At 52.3% G+C, this 22,680-nt stretch overlaps 1 protein-coding gene across 2 annotated transcripts in view; it reads right to left on the reverse strand.

Annotated features, from left to right (window-relative positions):
- STARD10 (StAR related lipid transfer domain containing 10) overlaps positions 1-22,680 on the reverse strand; it is a 28,879-nt gene that overhangs the window by 1,720 nt on the left and 4,479 nt on the right. For both annotated transcript variants that reach the window (XM_079789419.1, XM_079789418.1), the window contains exons 3-5: positions 2,367-2,514; positions 1,646-1,749; positions 945-1,062 (exon numbers count right to left, since the gene is read on the reverse strand). In XM_079789419.1, the coding sequence (XP_079645545.1) occupies positions 945-1,062; positions 1,646-1,749; positions 2,367-2,514 (370 nt within the window). The remainder of the gene's footprint in view (positions 1-944; positions 1,063-1,645; positions 1,750-2,366; positions 2,515-22,680) is intronic.

A 22,680-nucleotide genomic window follows, 5' to 3' on the forward strand; every position in this document is an offset into this window, starting at 1 on the left:
GGCCCACGGAGCAGGGAGCCAGCGACTCCTCTGGGTATTAGGGATAGAGGAGGTGGCATCTGAAGCCGTCCTGGAGGGACGAGTACGGGAGGAGGGTTTCTAGGCTGCCTGGACAGGGAGGCGGGAATGTGTAAAGAAGTATGAGGAGGGGCAGGAAACCTGGGCAGGGGGCTTAGCCTCCACTCCTCAGAAGAACCTGAAGCAGAAGAGAGTCACGAGGAAATAAGAGTTTTGGAAAAATTCTTCTGGGTGGCTATATGGACAGACAAGGTGGATTAGTATGGAGAAGAATGACAGATTCAGGAGCTATTTAGGAAGTAAAATCAGTAAGAATTGGTTACTAGTTTTGGGGGCTGAGAAGAGGGAGCCTCACATGACCCCATTTTCTTGGCCCAGGTAACTGAGGGAAGACTTAGGAGAAGGGGCAAGTTAGGAGGGGAGTTGGTGAGTTCAGCATTGGACACAGTGAGTCTCAGGTCCTACAAGACATCCTGGGGGACATGTCTAGGAGGTCGTGGCCACAGGGATCTGGATCTCAGCAGAGAGCCATGTGGTCAGCTGGCCACAGACGCCTTGGAGTGGCCGAGCCTTCCCAAGGGAAAGAGAACGGAGGCCTGGAAAATCCAGGCCTCTGGGATGGACAGAGGATGGGAACCAGCAAGATAGAGAGCGGCCAGGGAGCGAGTCAGAGTATAGGAATGTGAGCACTAGGAAGGGAGCTCTAAGCTTCATCGTGGGACACTGGCTACCACCTTGGCCCTTGCTTTTCAAACCGCTGTGAAGTCTCAAACCGTGGGTCAAATGATGAGTATGTTTTGGATGAATATGCCCCAAAATACAAAACAACTCCTAACAAAAACCCTTCTGGGTTCTGAGTAAATCAAGTCCCATCCCCTGGGAAATAGGAGAGGCTCCCATGGTAGGCTCCAGGGCCAAGCCCTCACCTTTGGGGTCCACCTGGGCCAGGTAGGTGATGACGCAGCTCTTGGGCCCCGTGCTCTGGATGAGGTAGCCCGTCTGGATGGATACAGCTCGGACCAAGTCTTTCCGAGGCGGGTATTTCTGGGGACAGAAGGCACAGGGAGGTCAGACTTAGGGTGGGGGCAACGGAGGTGTCTCTGTGAGTATACACACACACACACACACACACACACACACACACACACACACACACAGTTAGTTCATATCTCCTGGTGTCCACTCCAGGCGAGGCCTGCTGCTAGGGTAAGGAGAAAAGGAGGAGTCAGACTAGGCCATCCTTACCCTTTTTAGGGTCAGGGTTCAGGAGCACACACAGGCATGCACACGCATATCTACACACACACACACACACACACACACACACACACACACACACATGCTTGTCCTTGCCCAGGCCAGCTATACCTGCTTGCCCTACCTGTCGTGGAGATCAAAGTGGCCCAGTGAGGGAACCCTGACCTCACTCTCCCCTTTCCTAGTGAGACCATGCAGAGCCCAACCAATGGAATTCAGCCCATCTGAGGGCCAACAGATTTCATGTCTGGCTTGAAGTCACAGGGAAGTCATGGTAGCAACCAGGGTCCTCTCCCTAGGCTATGCCTGCCAGCCCAGCCCTACCTGGCACCTTCCCTGCCCACCCAGCCGGGAAGGCAGGTCAACTCACGGGATGTTTGACTGAGTAGTTCATAATGATGTAATCAGTGCCCATGGGGAGCCAGGAGCGAAGGGTGATGACATCACGGTTCTTCAGGGGCTTTGGACACCTCCCTGTGGAGGGCAAGGGACAGTTCAGCCAGACCACTGGCCTGCCTGACTGACTGCAAGGGAGGGCATGGCAGAGGCTAGCGACACAGGGATGCCTAATTAACTGCCAACTCCCCCTGAACCAAACAGGTACCCCCAACACCACAGTCCAAGAACTGGAACTAGGAAAGAGACAGAGCACAACCCTCTCCCCTCCTGTCTCCAGCCACCCATGCTCCTCACAACCTCACACAGCCCTTACCTTGCTGGCCTGGCTTGTTTGTATATGTGAGTATATGGGAAAATAACGGTATTATTTGATGTACGTACATGAAAACATGTGACTGTGAATACGCGGCATATGGCTGTGGGTTGTATACATGTGTACACATGTTTGTGTGGAATGTGTATACATGAACATGGGAGTGCATAATGTGTTTGAGTGTCCGTGTGTGCATGTTCACAACTGTCTGGGAGTGGACAGGGATGTCAGGAAGGGCAGCCCAACATCTCAGCACTCAGGTCTCTGAGCACCTTGGCCGTGGGAGCGACCACAGGGAGGGAAACGGGAGGAGGAGCCTCAGCTGGAAGCCTGGTAGAGGCCTGCAGGAGGCTAGGGGAGTGTGCTTGGGCCTGCTCACAAGAATAATAGCCCACGTCAGCATTGACTGTCAAGCGAGCGATGTCGAAAGTCTCAATGACGTTGCTGTCCCACTTCTTTCGGTATTCAATGTCATGTAGGACATCGTAGAGTGTCTCGGCTGGCACGTCGCGGCACTCCATCCGGCACTGTAGATAAACACAGGGGTTGTCAGGGTCACACAGGGTTCACAGCCTTGGTACCAGGGGTCCAGAGGGCAGACGGGCAAAGGGGGGAGGAGAAGGAGGAGGACAGGAAGGAACAGCGACCTCTAAAGCCAACATGGACTCGCCACTTGCCACGAGTCCTGTCCAGCCCTCCCAGAAGCCACCTGTGCCAGGAGACAGCAGCCCCTGTATCCACAGACTGTCCCCCCACCTTAGCTCCCAGCAAACCTCCCCATTTGTCCCTGTTTCCTTCTCAAGGAAGCCTTCCTGCATTATCCAGCCATACACTGAGTCCCTATACCTGTGCCCTCTCAGACCCTTGAAGTGCATGGTCGCAGGCTCACAATTGATTCAACACAGAACCTGGTATGGATACATGTTGAAGTGAAAGCATGAATGAACAAACAAATGCCTCAGTGGATGATTTCTTTCCTCCTTCGTACCTTATCACCTGGCCATACCACTTGTCCTCCTTTTTTTTTTTTTTAATCCAACAAGCATCTTTGGATTTCTTATTATTTATTAGCCTTGCCTTCAAAGACCTTTCTGTCCAGCGGAGAAAAGAGCCAAAGATACCTTTTTAAAAATTTTAACCCTTACAATAACTCTGCCACACAAGAAATCCAAGGAGGAAATCGAGGTTCAGAAAGATTAAGTAAAGTAACTTGCCCAAGGTCACCCAGCTGGAAAGTAGCAGAGATATGGGATTTAACCCAGATCACACGTCTGGAAAGCCAGTAAAAACAGAATGAGTTTTCGCCAGATTTGCACTCAGCAAGGTGAAACTTAGTCCATAGCCTTGTTCTGTGATTTTTTTCACCCAAGAGCCCAAACCCCAGGATCAATTTCCTCTCAGCAAGTGAACAAATTTTCTTGCATGTTTAAAAAGATCTCCCAGGCCGAGGCCGGTTTGGCTCAGTGGATAGAGCGTTGGCCTGCGGACTCAGGGGTCCCAGGTTCGATTCCGGTCAAGGGCATGTACCTTGGTTGCGGGCACATCCCCAGTAGGGGGTGTGCAGGAGGCAGCTGATCGATGTTTCTCTCTCATCGATGTTTCTGACTCTCTGTCCCTCTCTCTTCCTCTCTGTGAAAAATAAATAAAATATTTTTAAAAAATTAAAAAATTAAAAATTAAAAAGATCTCCCAGAACTGATGTTCAGACAGTGCCAAGGGAAGCACACACATTGCTTTCTACTAAAAAGGGGAATACACACAACCATATGAGGGCGGTGCCACATTGCCTTCCCCCTAATTTTGGGTTAGGCCGTGGGGCTCCTAACCATATGAGAGGCCACAGGAAGGACACATCACTACCTATTGGGTATTTTAGGAACCAGTGAAGTCATCAAGCCCTAGATACACTTCACTTTTCAGAAAATAAAGAGGACAGAGGAACAAGCTAAGTATTACCATGAGAAGCTAAGTGTTACCATGGGAATACAACCAGACAAAGCCAGAGGGTGAGATATTCTGCAGAGTTACTGGTCCAGTCTCTTCTACAGATTAATGTCATGAGGAACTAGGCTAGACTGACAGACTTCTAGGCACAACAACCAGATGGAAAGTGTGTTCCTGGATTGGGTTCTGGTTTGGACACAACAGCTATAAAGGACATTTAGGACAACTGGAGAAATATGACCATGATCTGAGTGTTAGATGTGCCAAAAAATGTGCTGAATCAAAATGGTGAAGATTGCTCCCTGAAAACAAAAAAGCAGATTACAAAATAGAATGCACGGTATGCTCTCATTTGGGGTGGGGGAAATATATGCACAGAAAAAGCTCAGGAAGCACAATCACTAAAGTGTTAGCAGTGGTGATCTCTGAATGATGAGAATATGGTGGGCTTTGGTTGTTATTGGTTGGGGTTTTTTGTTGTTTTTTTGGGGGGGGTTGCTGTTTGTATTTCTAATTTTCTAAAATGTATAGTACTGCTTCTATAATAATGAAAAATTTTTAAATAAAAAGTTCCCCACATGCCTGGCCAGTGTGGCTCAGTGGTTGAGCAATGATCCATGAACCAGGAAGTCAGGATCCCAATTCTTCATCAGGTCATACTCGCCAGTTACCTGCCAATCCCCAGTGTGGGAGCATGCATGCAGGAGGCAGCCGATCAAAGATTCTCTCTCATCATTGATGTTTTTCTCTCTCCCTCTCCCTTCCTCTCTCTGAAATCAATTATATATATTATATATTTTAAACTTCCCCCAGAGATATTGAGAGGTGCACTTACCACATGCCAGGTACTATCCTAAGTGCTTTATACATATTACAGCATTTTATTCTTATAGCCACAGTCTGAGGTATTAGCCCCATTTTAGAATTAAGAAAACCGAAGTTCAAGGACAGACTCCAGCCTGCAGATTCATGTGACCCTGAACATGTCACTCTCCCTCTGTTTGCTTTCCTGCTTCAGGAGGGGGTATGACTAGATCCAATCATTTAACAACCCCCAGTTCCAGCCCCGTGTGGAGCTCACAAGAGTCAGAGATGAACCCGGGACCTGTCCTTGAAAAGCTTCCAGTTGAGAAAGGAGACCTACTTGAAAATGAGAAGGTGCCCTAGACTGCCTAGTGGGGGAACCGAGGAGGTCAGCTCTGTGATGTGGGTGAGGAGTCAGGCTCCATGCAGAAGCTCAGTCTGGAGGGTAGGTGTCTGCCAAGTGGCCTTGGGGGAAAGAACGGCCAGGGAACAGGCACAGAGGAGATGAGAGTGTGGCCTGTAGGAGCTGAATGAGTTCCATTTGCTCCAGTTCCCAGGGTGTGGTATAGCCTAACGCTTAAAAGGTCCTGGTTCCAGATCTCCCTGGAGAAATATGTAATTCTGGGACTAGATCAGAGTAAGTATAGGTGAGCCTGGAACATCTTATTGTGCAAAAAAAGGACTACCCACAGAATGCTAGGGAACTTGCCAGAGGACACAGGAGCCAGTGCGACGAGCTTCCACTGGTTTGGTTGACCAACTCATCAGTGTTTACCTGAAGCGTTCCCAGTTTTAGCACTGAAATCCACATCCCAGAAAACCCTTCTGACCTGGGCAAACTAGGACAGCCGGCCACCCACCATGGGCTAAACCTGGGACATCCTGTGTATTAACATGAATAATGAAAGTAACAAGTTCTATTCCACTGAGTAAAATAGGTATATACAGATATGAATAAATAAATAAATTGAACATTTAATAAGGGTATTTACATAGTTTCAAAGTACCTTCCCATCAAATAGTTATTACAAAGGGGAAATGAGTAACTCCATAGTAAGAGAAACCTGGCAGGTCCCACCTTAATCAAGCAATCAAAGTGAACATCATTAGTAAGAGTACAAGTTAAACTGGGTGCTACCTGATAGGACAAAATGTCAAAAATACAGGCATGCCCTGGCCGGTGTGCTCAGTTGGTTGAATGTCTTCCTGTGCACCAAAAGGTTGCTGGTTCGATTGCTGGTAGGGATACATGCCTGGGTTGTGGACTTGATCCCCAGTAGAGGGGAGGGAGAGCAAGAGGCAGCCGATCCATGTTTCTGTCTACTCCTCTCCCTCCCCCCTTCTTTCTAAAATCAATAAAAACATATTTAAAAACAAAAGAATACAGGAACCACTTATGTGGTATCTCTGCCAAAGATGTGTAACCTAAACCTAATCATCAGGAAAATCAGACAAACCCAAAATGAGGAACTTTCACAAAAGAATTGGCCTTTAAGTGTCAGGGTCATGACAGTCAAGAAAACTCAAGAACTATATCAGACTGAAAAGGAGACTAATGAAACATCCTATATAATAAAAGAATAATATGCAAATTAACCATCACTCTGCTATACCCACAAGCCACACCCACCAGCCAATCAGGAGTATGCAAATTAACCCAACCAAGATGGCTGCGGCCACGAAGTGAGCAGGAGGCTTGGGTTTCCCTGGCAATAGAGGAAGCCAAGCTTTCTGCACAACCTGGCAGGCCCAGGCCTCCACTCGAGGCTACAAAGTTTCAATTATAGAAGATAAATAAATTCCAACAAAAATGTCTGCGGCCATGGAACAAGCAGGAGGCTTGGCTCCACTCAAGGCTACAAAGTTTCAATTATAGAAGATAAATAAATCCCAGATACCAGGGCCTCCACATGGGTCGCTGGGGGGCATGGCTGGCCTGCAAACCACCACAGGCCCCTCACCCAGGCCTCCCCATGCCCCAAGGGAACCCCCACCCTGATCTGGGACACCCTTCAGGGCAAACCAGCTGACCCCCACCCATGCACCAGGCCTCTATCCTATCTAATAAAAGAGTAATATGCAAATTGACCATCACTCCAACACACAAGATGGCTGCCCCCATGTGGTCAAAGATGGCTGCCCCCGTGTGGACACAAGATTGCCTGCAAGGGAGGGCAGTTGTGGGCGATCAGGCCAGCAGGGGAGGGCTGTTGGGAGGGACCAGGCCTGCAAGGAAGGGCAGTTGGGGGTGATCAAGCCTGCAAGGAAGGGCAGTTGGGGGTGATCAAGCCTGCAGGGGAGAGCAGTTAGGGGTGACCAGGCTGGAAGAGGAGGGAAGTTGGGGGCGACCGGGCCTGCAGGGGAGAGCAGTTGGGGGGGACCAGGCCTGCACAGGAGGGCAGTTAGGGGTGACCAGGCCAGCAGGGGAGGGCAGTTAGGAGCAAACAGGCTGGCAGGGGAGCAGTTAGGCATCAATCAGGCTGGCAGGGGAGTGGTTAGGGGGTGATCAGGCTGGCAGGCAGAAGCAGTTAGGGGCAATCAGGAAGGCAGGCAGGCAGGCAAGCAGTTGGGAGCCAGGAGTCCTGGATTGTGAGAGGAATGTCTGACTGCCCGTTTAGGCCCGATCCCAGTAGGACATTCCTCGAGGAGTTCCAGATTGGAGAGGGTGCAGGCTGGGCTGAGGGACACACACCCCTGTGCACGAATTTTGTGCACCAGGCCTCTAGTGAGTGAATGAATGAGTGAGTGAACAACATGATGGGAGGGATGTGATGGTGGGAGGAGATGGCAGACACGAGGTCTGGCATCACCAGGAGCATCCAAACAACCTTCTATTAAGCAGCCATGGGGAGATCCAGGTGCTGCATCAGACATTCAACACACACTCTTCAAACCAGATTTAGAGCTGGTGTCATGTCTGTGCTGCAAAATAGAAAACTGAGCTGAGGAGAGTAAGCAACCTGCCCAAATCAGGCAGCCAGAAAGCAGCCTGGCAGGGATTCAAAACAAAACCCGGTCTTGCTGTAGTCCTAACCATCAAGGAGCACTCAAGGTGGCTTCTGAAGAAACCAGAGTGTCTCTAAATCCAAGTGTGGAAGCTGGTTTGGCTTCGCAAGTCCTCAAACGGGTGTATAGACAGTGAGTGTATGGAGGGGCCGTGATAACAGGATGATGGTCTGTAGGTTAGAGTCCATCCTGGGAATGCCTCTTCCCTCAGGCCAGCCTCAGCGCCCCAGGGCCTGGCTGCACCCACTGCTGGGTACACTCTGAAAGGGGTTCACATTGCCCAGACATTGCCCATTCTCCCTCAGCCTTTTGGATCAGGATTGTTGTGGCTTCAGAACCAAAGGCCTCCCTCCAGACAGCAGACAGTGGGCGGAGCACACCGAGCCCCAACACAGTGTAAACTCTGCATACCATTTTATCTTCAAGATACAGATGGAAACTTCAAAGGCTTCCCAGCTTGTGGCAGACTCTCAGGGACGAAGGCTAGTAGCAGGGCCCGGTTGGAAGGAGGGCACTGGGAAGGTAAGAACCCTGGCTGTGGTGACCCCCCAGGTGAGAAAACTGAGGTCTGGGTGGGTCTGAGCTCCTAGCCCAGCTCTTTCCACCGCCCCCAGGAGGCAGTGTGGCTACATCTAGCAATGTTCTTGCCTGCAGGGCCAGGAGCCACATCAGCAAGGTGTAATACTAAGAGGCTTTGGGAGGCACAAGTGGGGCAGGGGTGAGTCATTGGAGAATACCTAGTGGGCAGGTCTATGACTAGAACCCATATTCATTGGACCCTGGGCAAGTCAGTCCCTTCAGTGAATACCTGGGAGCTCCCAGAACTGAAGGGAAGGAGCTAAACTGGGCTACAATGCCCTTAAATCCTGGTTACAACAGGGAGCCTGACATGCAGCCATTTCACAGCTGAGAAAACTGAGGCTCAGGGTAAATACAGACAATGACCCCTCCAGACCCTGTGACAGGGAGAACTGGGATTGCCCAAAACTCCTGGGCCCAACGCCACCCTCCAGCACCCTGAGTTCCACAGAGCCACGGTCAGAAAGGACTGGACAATCAAGGAAGGCCATCAGGGAAGACTCCTGCAGTCTTTGGGTCTGGCAATCCCAGATTCCAACCCTCTCCTTGGGCACAAGATTTAAGTCTCCTGAGTTTCAGTTTCCTCATATGAAAAGTAGGGATACTGCCCTGGCCAGGTAGCTCAGTTGGTTAGAGCATCATCTAGATATGCTAAGGATATGGATTTGATCCCTGGTCAGGGCACATACAAGAATCAATGCATAAATAACTGGAACAAGATATCGATGTTTTTTTCTCTCTTTCTCTCTCAAATCAATAAATTTTAAAAAGAAAAAATGCGGATACTAATAGAGATGGAGATGCTGTGATTACATTAAATGAGGTAATGTATATAATATGCCTGGCACATAGAAAATACTCAAAAAACAGTAGCTGTTATTACTCCCGCAGGCTTTCTCCAGCTGCCATTCACCCGTCCACAGGCCAGGACTAGGTCCATTTGCAAGTGCTTCCTTAGATTTTGTGCCCTAGGCACCTCTCTTACCTCACCCTGGCCCTGCCCTTTTGTCCATCCATTCGCCACTTTCTGGAGTCTGCTATGTTCCAAGCCTGCAACTGGGCAGCAGGGACCCAGAGGTGAATCAGACCTGGGCCCTGCCCCAAAAGAGCCCCATCAAGTGGATGGTAGGAAAGACAGGGACACAAAATCCCAGTAGAGAATGAGCAGTGTTGGGGGATGGGGAGTGAAAGTAAGGGAACTGTGGGAGCAGAGGGTGATGAAGCCTAAAAGGAGAGGAAGCTCAACTGCCACAAGGGGAGATCGGGCATTTCAGGCAGCGAGACTGGTGGGGTTCAAAGGCCTGAAGGCTTAACTAAATATGCACAGAGCAAGGCCCAGTGTCCAAACTGTGTCTCTCTCCCCTTCTCCTCTCTCCCACCCCTTGCCTGTGCCTCTCAGTCCTTCCCATTGCTCAGCAATTAGAGGAGGAATCTCCATGGAAGGAGGGAAGTGTTGGGGAGAGGGCAGGCGAGGTGGGGGGCAGCAGTATCTCCCAGGACCCTTTTCCCTGAGACAAGGGAAAAGAAGTCAGGTCACCTGCATAGAGCTGTGATATGGCCTTGATGGCCCAAGGCCAGGGCAGTAAAACAAACTGAGACACAGACAGCTGAACCCAAGTTTGGCCCTCACCCCAAGACCTCACACAGTAGGTCTCCAATATCCTTGCCCACAGGATCTGTGGGCCCCGGAGATGATCTCTTCCACCACTGAGTAGGTTACTTCTGGGGAAACTGAGGCCCACTTGCATTCAATCCCTCAGGCTGTGCCGCCTTGTCACCATGTTGCATTTTAATAGTTCCGTAAAAGGAATAACTGTTAAGCAAATGGCCCTTTCTCAATAGAACCACATTCAAATCAGAGGAATTACTCCTAGGCACTAAGTATCAAATCAATAGCCACCACCTCAATAACCATTATCATGTGCTCAAATCACTAATTTATTATCCCACCAAGGAGATAGCAGCACCCGGACCATGGACCCCTGGGCTAAAATATAGGTCAAACCGACTCTGCCAATAGTCAAGGACCGTGGTCGGCAAACTCCGGCTCGCGAGCCACCTGCGGCTCTTTGGCCCCTTGAGTGTGGCTCTTCCACAAAATACCACGGCCTGGGCGAGTCTATTTTGAAGAAGTGGCGTTAGAAGAAGTTTAAGTTTAAAAAATTTGGCTCTCAAAAGAAATTTCAATCGTTGTACTGTTGATATTTGGCTCTGTTGACTAATGAGTTTGCCAACCACTGGTCAAGGACATCAAACTGCATCCTGTGCAGAAATGGACTCTTACCCTCCCAACACCCCGATGGGTATCATCATCCCCACTTCTAGGTGCAGAAAGTGAGGCCTAGAGAGTTACAATGACTGACCCAGGCCACACAGCTAAACAGTGGTGAAGCAGAGAACCAGAGCCTGGGTGTGCCTGACCCCAAAGTGTCAGGACATTCTGCTCCTTTCATCAAGGAAGCAGACTGACTGGCCCAGCTAAAACAAACATGCTGGCAACTGGAGACGGTCTTAGTTAATTGATGGCTAGTATGCAGCGCTCATTGGATTCAGAGGGCTTGCTGACCAGAGAGGCAAAGCTCAGAGGCTCTTCCTCTGAATGAGGTCACTGTCTCCATCCTTAGATCTCAATGGACTCAAAGGCAGGGTCACACTTGCCCAAAACCCAGCACTGGGGCTCTGCGCCTAGAAGCCCCCTCGGAGAACCTTCCGGTCATGCATTGCCCCACCAGACCCAGCCAGGCCCCCCAGGCTTACACTTCACTCAGCAGTTCCAGGGGCTGTCTGGGTCAGACAGGCCTCTGCTCTAGCCACATCCTACCTGTGTGGCCTTGGCTTGGGCAAAGGACTTCAGCTCTGAGTCCCAGTATCTTCATCTGTCAAACAGGATATCCCTCTCCTCAGAGTGCAACTGTGAGGATTATCTGAGACTCGCACATAAAGCCCAGCAGCTTTCCCTGACTTCTCAGGCCCGGCCCAGGGGAGCGCCTTCCTGCTAGTCCCCAAAGGACAAGCAAGATATACAGGGACAAGGAACAACATTTAGAGCAACAGAAATGCCCCATGTCTCTCCTCAGGGTAGATGGACGGGAGGGGCAGGTGGCCCTCTTACACCAGGACCCTACACGAATGCCCCCAGACACACACACCACCCTCACAGCCACAGCCAGATGCTGCCCTCATGTCAGACCAGGCCCTCCTCCCAGGGCCTGCTCACGCCCCAGCCTGCTGGCTTCAGGGTCCTCCACTCTGCCCCTCCCAAAGCCCACAGGGCCAGTGTTGAGACAAGCTGGTAGGGCCCCTCTGCCCTTGCCTCTGGGTTTCTGGGGCCCCCAGCAGGGAGACCCCTAAGACCTTCCTCCATGTTCCCCCAAATCTCAACAGCAGCACAAGTGTCAGGACATTCTGACACAGGGGTCCAGGAAAGCAGGGAGGGGGTGGTGCAGGAGGAGAGAGATCTGATTGGTCCTCCCAGGACCTCCCTTGGCCGGCTCCTTTTCTATTTTGTCTTCAAACTTCAGCCTGGCTGACCCCTGTCCCTAAATTCTTCAGGTTGGGCTGGGGCCTACCCTTCAGCCCCCAGTGCCTCCCTCCATCGGCACGCACTGCAGTGCATCCACTTGTCTGCAATGCTGTGGCCCCTCGTCCACCTTGGCATCCCTAGGGCCTGGCACAGCTTAGTAAAGGCCTGTTGCCTGAACAGCAGGATGGACAGGTGAGCCAACAAAGGGGCTGTGGGAGCTTCTCCTGGCTGGCAAATACTTTCAAAATCATAAAAACGTGTCTTTCAACTTAGTTCCTGTTACTCAGGACCAGAAATTTATACTCAGGGGAAAAAATACAAAGTAAGAAAAAAGTCCTGTTATAATATTCATGACTATATTATTGCATTAGTAATTAGCAAAATATATTGGAGAACAACCTGGACCACCACCAACAGCAGGACCTGGTTGGGTGAAGAATGACATCTCACCTTGATAATTACTGCCAGTTACAGAGGTCTGTGGGCTCCCCCGGGCCGGGGGCAGGGGCTGAACTGGCTCTGAACCCTCAAAACCCAGAACAGGCTTCAAAACCCAGAACAGGCCTGGCAGGGAGCAGCTGCCGGAAATGTTTGTGAATTAATAATCCTGTAGCAATATGAGATACTTCCACAGACACAATGTTAAATGAACAAAGGAGGATATTAACTTCTCCCAGTGCCATAGTCTAAACCAGCCATTTTCAACCTTTTTCATCTCATAGCACACATAACTAATTACTAAAATTCTGCAACAAATGTGTATTTTTTGCTGATATGACCCCAAAAAAGGTATAATTTTTAAGTCATTCACACCAGAGGGCTATTGTTGTATTGGCTGTTGTCATATTTTTTATTTGGCAATCTAAAGGAAAAGAGGTCAGTGCCCCTGACTAAATAGTCATGTGTTGCATGTTTTAAACATTCTTGTAGCACACCGGTTGAAAATTGCTGGTCTAAACGTAGTATAAATGATCTATACCTTCGAATGAGAGCTGGAAGGAACCAAAAAAAAAAGTTTTACTCAGGAATTGAGGCTCTGGGTGATTGATTTTTCATTTTTGGATTCTTGTGACTGTTGATACAATACAGTTTCTATAAGATATAGAAACTATATCTATTTTTTTTTCTAAGTTAAGAGTGTTGTCCAGAATCCCAAGGTTCTAGTCCCCTGGACAAGGAAGCCGGGACTCAGCTGAGATGGTGTCTGAGGTTGCCCATGCTGGTGCTGAGTTACCTTGGACATGCTCCAGTCGTGTGGCCATGCTGGGAGTGGAGCCAGAGGGGACTCAGGGCCCTTCCACCCTCAGGCTGCGGCATAGGCATGACAACCCTGGGCAGTCAAGGCGGGGACAGAGGGAAGCTGGGGACGAAGGTACAGGGAGGGGCGCCTAAGTGGAGTCCTAATGGATGAACAGAAAGTAGATGGCACCCAGATGTAAGGATGGGGAAGAGGCTCCTGGCAGAGGTGCTGGTATGATCCTGGGGATTGGAAACGGCCTGGAAGGGCTGGGGGAAGGAGAGGGCTCGTGCAATTCCATGAGGTAACCTGAGTGAGAAGGATGGAGGCGGAGGAAATGGAGCTGTCCCTTGGGTACCTCAGACTGTTCATCCATTCATCCATTCAACAAATGTGAATGGTATGCCAGCTCTGTGCCACGCTCTGTGCTAGGGGTTTAGCAAATTCATCGAATCCTATCCTCTCAATTACCTAGGAGGGAAGATTATGTCCATTTGTAAATGGTGACTCAGAAAGGTGAAGTGGAGGAACTAACCTGGAACCCACTGTGACCCAAAGTCCACCCCCAAGGCTGTTCCCCAAGAACATGGCTCTGCTCTGTGAGGGACCCAAGGGATGCCAGGTGGGCCAGCACCTGGCCAGGGGAGGACTGTCTCTGGGGGGCCACACTAGGAGCTGTGGCTGTGGCTCTGCCTGCAGCGAGGGGAGCTGGAGGGACACCGAGAGCACGTGTGGGGTGGTGCACCCAACACAGGGTCTCCTTCCCCCACCTTCGGGCTCAGTATTCCCACCTGCAAAATGACAGATGAGTCCTGTGCCCTCTCTTCTGAAGAGGAGATCTAAAACCAGATATGCCCAACCCATCTTCTCCCCAAAAAAGGGGCCCCTCTGAGATTGTGGTGGAGAGTGGAGGTGCTGCTACGCCTCCCCTAGACAGAGCTCCCTGAGTCTGCTCAGGCAGACCACGCTGGGCCCTCTGCTGCTCTCCATCCAGGGCTAAATGACTCATGGCTGCTCGCCTCCTCCCTCCCCCGTCTCCAGCAGCCGCCCTGGACCCCCACCCCCAGGCTCATGAGCAGCAAGCCCCAGCTCTGCAGCAGCAGGAACATCCTGCTGACATCTCAGAAGCTGACCTCCTGGTCTGGAGCTCCCGCCACGCTGTTCCAGCCCTGGGGGAGATGGAGGAGCCAGACAGAGGAGGGAGAGCTGAGAAGAAGCAGAGTGTGGGTGGGCCTGGAAGAAAAGGGAGGGGGTGATGGGAGACCAGTGAGACCAAACAGGGCCAGGCCTGACACACAGTCATCAAGACAAAGGCAAAGTGGATAAACGCCCCCCCTGGGCTTCAGGGACCACAGTGGCCTCCAATAAACTCCACACTGCATCTTCAACAGCCGCCTGGGCATCACCCCTGGACAGCCCACACACCTTCATACGCACCATGTCCACCACTGTTGTATTGTCTACCCCAATGCCCACCCCGCTCTGCTCCGCTCCTGTGCCTGGAACCCAGGCAAGGTCTAAACTCATCCCTCACTGCCATCCCTGGGACTCCGCTCAGTCAGGACCTTCTCAACAGCTCCTCTTCACCAAACCCAGACCGGCCTCACCATCCTCGCTTCGAGTACTGCAGCCACATCCTCATCTCACGGCTCCCAGGACAAGCTGTCCCCTGCAGCCAGGGAGCTTTCTGAAACCCAGAGCTAATGACGGCCCTGACCAGCTTAAGAGACGCTGCTGCCTCTCTCTCTCTGCCTTCGGCAAATCCTAACTCCAACGTCCTCCTCACTCCGGCTCTGCCTCCACTCCTTTCTCACTCTCAGCCCATCCCTCTGCTTCCCTGAGGGACGCACCAAGACCTTCTCAGCTTGGTGCCTGACTCTTGCTGGCCCCCCAGCCCCCTCCCCCAGACGCTGCCACCACCCACCATGCTGCCAGCCCCTGGCCTCCCTCAGCCTGGGTGCTCACAGAGGGCTGTCACTGTCTCCATCAGTCTCCCACTAGGACTTGAGAGCAGGGCCTGAGTCTGATCCATCTCTGGTCCCCAGCAGCAGCATCGTGGTTGACAGAGTAAGTGGGAGGCAAGAGAAGTTTGTTGAATGAATAAATAATTGGGACAGGAAAAAAAAAATGAGGAAAAGAGACAAGTAGCAACAGTAAGGCAGGCTCAGTAACCATCTGAGACAGGAATAGGAAACACACACAGGGGAGACTCTAAGACCTGGAGATAGGCCCAGAGGCCAGGCCAGGAGGCTGGATGGAGGCAGGGAAGGAAAACCATGGCAGAGTCGGAGCTGAGCAGGGGGCAGGAGGCGCCAGGAGACAGCTGAGGAGACATAATTGGATCAGAGACAACTCTGCTGCAGTGAGGGGGAGTGACTCACACACACAGAGTAACACCAGACACAGAAACATGCATACAGTTTCACACTCAGAGGCACACACACACCCTTAAAGGCGCATCCACATGCATTCAATAAGGACATGCAGTCACCCACAATCCAGCTCCATGCAGAAGGCCCACGAAAAGAAGGCCAGACAACCCCCAACAGATTATCCTGTCCTCATAACACACAACCACCATCCGGTATCCTATTTACTTATTTGCTTGCTTCTATTTTGCTTATCTCCCCCTCAAGATATAAACCCAAGACAGCAGGGCATAATCTGTCTGGTTTACCACTAAATTCCTGGATATAACACAAAACTTGGCATATAGGATGTGCTCAATAAACATGTGTTGAATGACTGAATATCGGAGACACACAAGGGAACACCATCCCCTCTGGCTGGCTAGCCTCTGCCTTCAGAGTCATCCCCTCCCTGGTCTAGTACCAGGTCCCAGGCAATCTGAAACGGTCCAAAGTCAGAGAGGGGACTCCAGGAGATGGTAGAGGGGAACCTCTGGGAACCAGGGGAAGATGCAGGATGAGATGAAATGGCCTGGACACTGCATGGGTCCTCACTCCCCCTAACTCCCCGGTATGGGGGCAGGGCTGGGGGTGCACATGTGCAGGCATTGTTCACCTGCCCCAGAACATAAGGGCTCTAAAGACATCAGAGGTAGCAAGTACCTGCCTCCAGGGAGCCCAGGCTCAGAGGCAGGGAGGCAACAGGCTATAGCCACAGAGAACTGCTCCAGCTGCCCTGTGCCACCTGCCCCGGGCTCTCTTTAATGACAAGTAAGAGGAGCCTGCATTTGGCGTGGGACCTACCACTAACTTCTGGGCCTACTACTTTCTTCCACTGCCTGTGTTTCTGAAGCTCCAGGGGCCAGCCCAAGCACGCCGAGGAGGTAAGGGGAGGCACCCGGTCTGAGCATTCTTCCTCCCACCTGTTGCTGGAGCATTCTAATCTTCCCAGGTCAGGGGTCATGGCTCAATAGGGTTTCTATCCCTGTCTATCTCGGTGGCACCTGGCACACAGGCCTGTGGCCACTGGTCCCTCGGGAAATGGCTAGTGCGACCCAGGGAGGTCCCCGATCCCTGAAGAGTGCCAGGTGTGTGGGGTCATGGTGCCTGGGCCCTGGCTCCAGGTGGCCTAGCCAGGCGTGGGGACGCAGGGGAAGAAATAAAACCCATCTGTCTCCAGGACTCCCTCCTTTCTCTCATCTCCTGAAACTTTAAAGACTCTCGACTGGAAACTGAGCTGGGGCTCGGACTCGTTAAAGTTTAAAAGCCAGAGCCTGGGGAGCTGGGCGTGGAGGGCACAGAGCCAGCTTGGGAGCTGGGGACTCTTCTAATCCCAGGGACACACTAACTGGAGGCACCCACTCCACCCTACCCTACCCCACTCCCACTCACAAGGTTCCTTATCCTCAGGGCAGGCACCAAGGGGGCTGCACATCCACACCCCACAATAACACTCCACAATTGGCACATTGCAAAGGGTTATTCTGTAATCACCATGTCCCATTCATTATCCATACAACCCCTTGCTCCATTCTTCACAGTCCCTCCTTTCCTGCAGGCCTCAGCACTTCAGTCCAGACAATATAGCAAAAGCCTCCTCCTACCATCTGCATTATCTAAAACCCTCCCCTGGCACCTCAAGACCTCCAGGACCCACGTCCTAGGGCCTTTAGTCTAGCTCCCTAAACACCTCCAGCCCCCCCTGAGCTCCAAGCCCCACACGGAACACCTACAGTTCTAACGCACTGCCCTGCCCCCAGGCCTTTGCACAGCTGTTCCTCCACAAGGACAGCTCCCAACACTATCAAACTTATATGCCTCATTCTCTACCCAGTTCACAAGGGATCGCCTAGGCCAGTGGTCGGCTAGCTCATTAGTCAACAGAGCCAAATATCAACAGTACAACGATTGAAATTTCTTTTGAGAGCCAAATTTTTTTAAACTTAACTTCTGCCCTGACCGGTTTGGCTCACTGGATAGAGCGTCGGCCTGCGGACTGAAGGTCCCGGGTTCGATTCTGGTCAAGGGCGTGTACCTTGGTTGCAGGCACATCCCCAGTAGGGGGTGTGCAGGAGGCAGCTGATCGATGTTTCTCTCTCATCGATGTTTCTGGCTCTCTGTCCCTCTCCCTTCCTCTCTGTGAAAAAGCAATAAAATATATATTTAACAAAACAAAAACTTCTTCTAATGTCACTTCTTCAAAATAGACTCGCCCACGCTGTAGTATTTTGTGGAAGAGCCACACTCAAGGGGCTAAAGAGCCGCATGTGGCTCGCGAGCCGCAGTTTGCCGACCACGGACCTTAGCATTCCTCCTCTGTGAAGCCTTCCCTGGCCTCCAAGGCTGGTTCAGAGTCTCCCTCCAGGTCTCCACAGCTCCTGTAACAAGTGTCTGTCTCAGCACCCAGCTGGGAGCTCCTTGAGTGCAGGGTTCAAGTTTAATTCCCCTCTCTGTCCCCAGCCTCCAGCACAGGGCCAGGCAGAGAGGCTATCAGTGAACGACCACTAAACGTATGGGTGAATGAATCAAGTGCCTGAGACAGGCAGGGCAGCACTACCATCCACATTTGACAGATGAGGAAGCTAAAGCCCAGGCAGGGACAGCAATCTGCCTATGGCCACTCTGGACTATACTCTCTCACCTACAGCCTCAGGCCAGCCCAGGCACCTCCTCCAGGAAGCCTTCCCTAAAGCCTCCAGCCACATCTGACCATTCCCTTCTCTGAGCTCCCCCACCGGCAGGTTGACAAGGCCTTAGTTATCTGCCCTTACTCCATGTCCAGACCCCCTACCACCATGGCCTAAGACCAGCACAGCCTCTACAAACCACCTTCCCAGCAACTTCCTGTAGAAATGGGGAAACGGAGCCCCAGAGGGGACAAAGGCCCACCCTGCACCTGAACTCACCCAATCCAAAGCCCTAAAACCAGATTAACTTCCCCTGCCTCCACAGATAAGAAAACTGACTCTAGCCCTGACCGGTTTGGCTCAGTGGATAGAGCGTCAGCCTGCGGACTGAAAGGTCCCAGGTTCGATTCCGGTCAAGGGCATGTACCTTGGTTGCAGGCACATCCCCGGTAGGAGGTGTGCAGGAGGCAGCTGATCAATGTTCCTCTCTCATTGATGTTCCTAACTCTCTTATCCCTCTCCCTTCCTATCTGTAAAAAAATCAATAAAATATATTTAAAAAGAAAAGAAAACTGACTCTAAAAGGTGAAATGACCCCAAGGTCACATAGCAAGGACTGGCCTCTTGCCCAGCTGGACCCCCTCCAGGGTGCCCTCCCACAATGAAACAGCACAGCGAGACCCAAGTCAGCAGAGAGTTGTTATGAGTAGCCATGGAGTCCTGGAGACACTCAGGCCCAAGGGAGCAGAAAGATCTCAGCCTTAGAGGTCTCAGCCTTGAGCCCAAGGACCTGTGTTCTAATCCTGCTTCCACCACTTCCTGTTGGGCCTTACACAAGTAAGTTCCTGCTCTGAGCCTCAGTTTCTACATCTGTTCAGATGGGCTTAGTAAGACTCATGCCACAGGACCGTTGCGAAGACACAGTGGAAAGACAAAACACCTGGCCCTGCCCTGCCCCACCTTCCCCTTGACCTTCTGAGTCCTTCAGACTGTTGAGAGTGAAAAGGGCCCTTGGAGATCCCTGAGATGACCCCCTGAGCTCTCGTTTCAAAGCGGGGGAGAATGAGGTGCTGAGAGGGGACAGGCCTGAGCACTGGCTGGAGAGCTTGGAACCCAGGGAGGGGAGGCGGAGGGCTGCGGTGTGGAAGCAGATGGACAGTGAGATAGGGCAGTGAGGGGCCACTGGAGCTTTCCCCAAAGGGAAAGGGGAGGAGCCATAGGGCAGGAAGTCAGAGAAGACAGGTCCCCACTGCCACCGCCCAGCTTCCTGTGGCAACAGGAACCTCAGGTTCTCAGCAACACTCCCCGCAAGAGATCTCCCTGCCTTACTCCAGCCACCAAGCCCCTCAAGGTCCCTTCCCATCCGGCCCACCCCTGCCTCAGTGGTCTGCCTGTGAACATCTGTCCCATGAGTAGATAGGGGTCACCTGGAATTGTCAATCCTCTCTCCTCCTGGGTCTGGAAACCTCTGCGGACACGGGCCAGGTCTCTTCCTCTGCCTCTCACATGGCTAGCCAAGCCACACAGCAGCACGGGAGAACCTAAGCACATGAGCATCCAGGGCAGGGCTGCGCAGCCATGCCATCTCCTGCTTTCTGTCCCCCGTTCCTTATTCTGTTCCCATGGGCCCAGCACAAGCACTGAGTTCAGACATGAGACAGCTCCATGACACAGATAAAGAAACAGCCCAGAGAGGGCCAGGACTGTGTTCACATCACACACACAGAGGAGGGCACCGTGGCCAGGAGCACCCCAGCCTCTTGCCCAGCTGGCACTGCTTGCACGACTGACAGGCTTTCTGGGTTCCCGTTTCTCACATCACTATAGCAGCCACAGGGGAGCCTGGCCTGGACACTGAGAGCCCTGGGTTCAGGTTCCAAGCTGCCCTCTGCCTTGGACCAGAAATGCATGTTCAGTATCTGCCTCTGGGACGGGACGTCTCCTCTCAGGAGGCAGTGTCTGCCTCCTCTCCAGTACCCAGGGCATAATGCAGGCCTGGGGCCAGGCTGGGCTGGAGGCCAGGAGGGAGGGAAAGGGTGGAGGTGGCCTCCAGCAGCCCCTTCCCTTTGTCCTGGCACCAAATGCTGGGCCCAGTGCCACAGTGGCTATCAGGGACCTCTGGACACAGAGGCGGGAGAAGATAAGTCAGGGGGAAGGGAGACGAGGCGGAGAAAATCAATCAGGTAGACAGATAGGCGGATCCGGATCCACACCCCCACCCTGTGATCACAAGCACAGGGCATGTCCAGGGGGCAGCAGCTCTTTCCTAGAGGGGACAGGCCCAGAAGGCTAGGGCAGGAGTGGGGGAGGGGGAAGTTCAACAAACACCTGTGATTGAGTTCCAGCCTCCAGGAGTGATCCAATCATCCCTGGGACTGTGGCTTCAGACCTGCTGTGTGACCTTAATACGCCACACCCCTTTCTGGCCTCAGCTTTTCTTGCATCAAAGGAGAATGGGATGATGAGAACACTGTGTCCTTCAAAGAGTTTTGTTTTTTTTTTTCATCTTTACCTGAGGATATGTGTTTATTGATTTTTAGAGAGGGAGAAACATCGATGTGAGAAACATCCATCGGTGGCCTCCCATTCACATCCTTACCGGGGATTGAACCCGAAATCTAGGTATGCACCCTGACCAGGAATCGAACCCGCAACCTTTTGGTGTACAGAACAATGCTCCAACCAACTGAGCCACCAAGGCATCAAAGAGTTGTTGATGGGGTCAAAAGCCATAACATTGACTAAGATGTGAGCCCAAGTGGAGAGGGGCAGAGACTCTAGAGCCAGGCTGGCCTGGGTTCCACTCAGCTGCCCTCTGACCTTAGGCAAGTAATAGCACTGTTCTCAGCCTCAGTTTCTTTGTAGCATGGAGATAAGCCTACTACTGCCCAAGACTAGCCTGAGGGTAAATTAGATGACAGAGAAAGATGCTTGGTTCAAAGCAGGGGCTCTTAGAAATGGCATTCCTGACATTGTGGGTAGTGGGCAGCTCAGAGGCCTCCACCCATCCATCTCCCAGAGCTCCACCTGACTGTGCTGAGGGGACCAGGAGTGGGGTACAGGATGCCTATAATCAAGACCCCAGACTGCTCCCTGGGCCCCAGCTCTGCTCACCTACTATCCCAACCTTCACTCCACTGGAGGGAGCAGACCTAGAGGGCAGCAATAAGGAGAAAAATCAGACAGAGAGGGCGAGGCTGGGAGGCTAGAAATCTAGGTTCCAAGCTCCACTCTGTTGGCACTTGGCTGGGTGACCCTGGGCTGGCCCCTGTCCTTCTCTGGGCCTCAGTGTCCTCATTAGCATCTCAGTGAGGAGGGGGGAGGGAAGTATGAACTAGGGATTGCCAGGAGCCCTCTGGCACTTCCAATATCTGCTTAGTCTGAGAGGGAAGAAGGGACAGGGTCCTGGCTGCCAGGGAGAGGGTATGCCTTAACCATCGCCCACAAGCCCAGTTTTTCCAAGTCCCTTCCACTCCCAAGGAAGACTACCAGACAAGACAAGTCTGATGTGGCCACAAGAGGTCCGTTGTAGCAGTCTGGCCCCCAGACCCACCACCCCCAGTCCTGGACGGGACTGGTTTATCCATTAACCAAGCCAGATGGAGGAGGCAGCTCCACCCTGTTGACAGAGGATGGGCGTACTAGCCTCCGTTCAGATCTTTCCCTTCCTTCCCTCTGGAGAGCCAGCCCAGTGGGGGAACTACACTTCCCCACCCCACTGTGCAGCCATCCTTCAGCCTCTCCCAGGTCACAGTCAGAACAAACTTGTTCTCAAAACAACCTTGTTCACCTTTCATTCAGTTTGTTCCTCCCTTTCTTCCTTCCATCCTTCATTCAGCCAACATCCCTGCTCTGCCTGTGCTGGGTGCAGGGGACACAAACTGGGTTGGGACCTATCCCCTGTCTTCAGTGAACACCAAGCTTGGACATACCAGCGGCCCTCCCCTTCCCTGCACCTCAGGCTCAGACACAGGTCAGGCCCCCAGGGAAGCCCCCTAGCCCACCGTCCTCAGGTCTGGGCAGAGTCCCAGAGGGGGAGACATATGGGAACTCCGAGAGAAAACGAAAGTCAGATAGGCAGGATGCAGAGAGTGATAGAGGGCAGAAAGGGTGAGCCAGAAGGCTACACGGGAACAGATGGACAAAGCTGTACATGACTAAGACAAAGGGAAGCAGAAAGGTACAGGGCCAGAGACGGAATGTCAGACATCTCTGGCTCTGGTGTGAGGCCACGGTGCCTGAGCTAAGTCTGAGAGCAGGGCCTAGGCAAGGGGGTGGGGGCAGAGTGGGGGGAGGGCAGGAGGCCCTCTGAGTCCAGTGCCCTGATCCACCAACCCTTGCAACAGGAATCCACATCTTCACAGTTCCAGAAGGACAGCAGAAGGAGAAGGCAAGAGAGAGGGAAGGGAGGGGAGAGGGCACAGCCTACTGCCGGGAGCCCACTGAAGGGAGCCCTACCCCCCTGGAAATGCGGCACTCACACAATGCCAGATGTGCTAGGGGTAGCGACTGGTGCCTCTAGACCAGAGTCTTCACCAGCCTCTGCTCTATCTAGGCCCCCAAGG

The sequence above is a fragment of the Cnephaeus nilssonii genome, assembly GCF_951640355.1.
Source record: "Cnephaeus nilssonii genome assembly, chromosome: 13".
NCBI lineage: Eukaryota > Metazoa > Chordata > Mammalia > Chiroptera > Vespertilionidae > Cnephaeus > Cnephaeus nilssonii.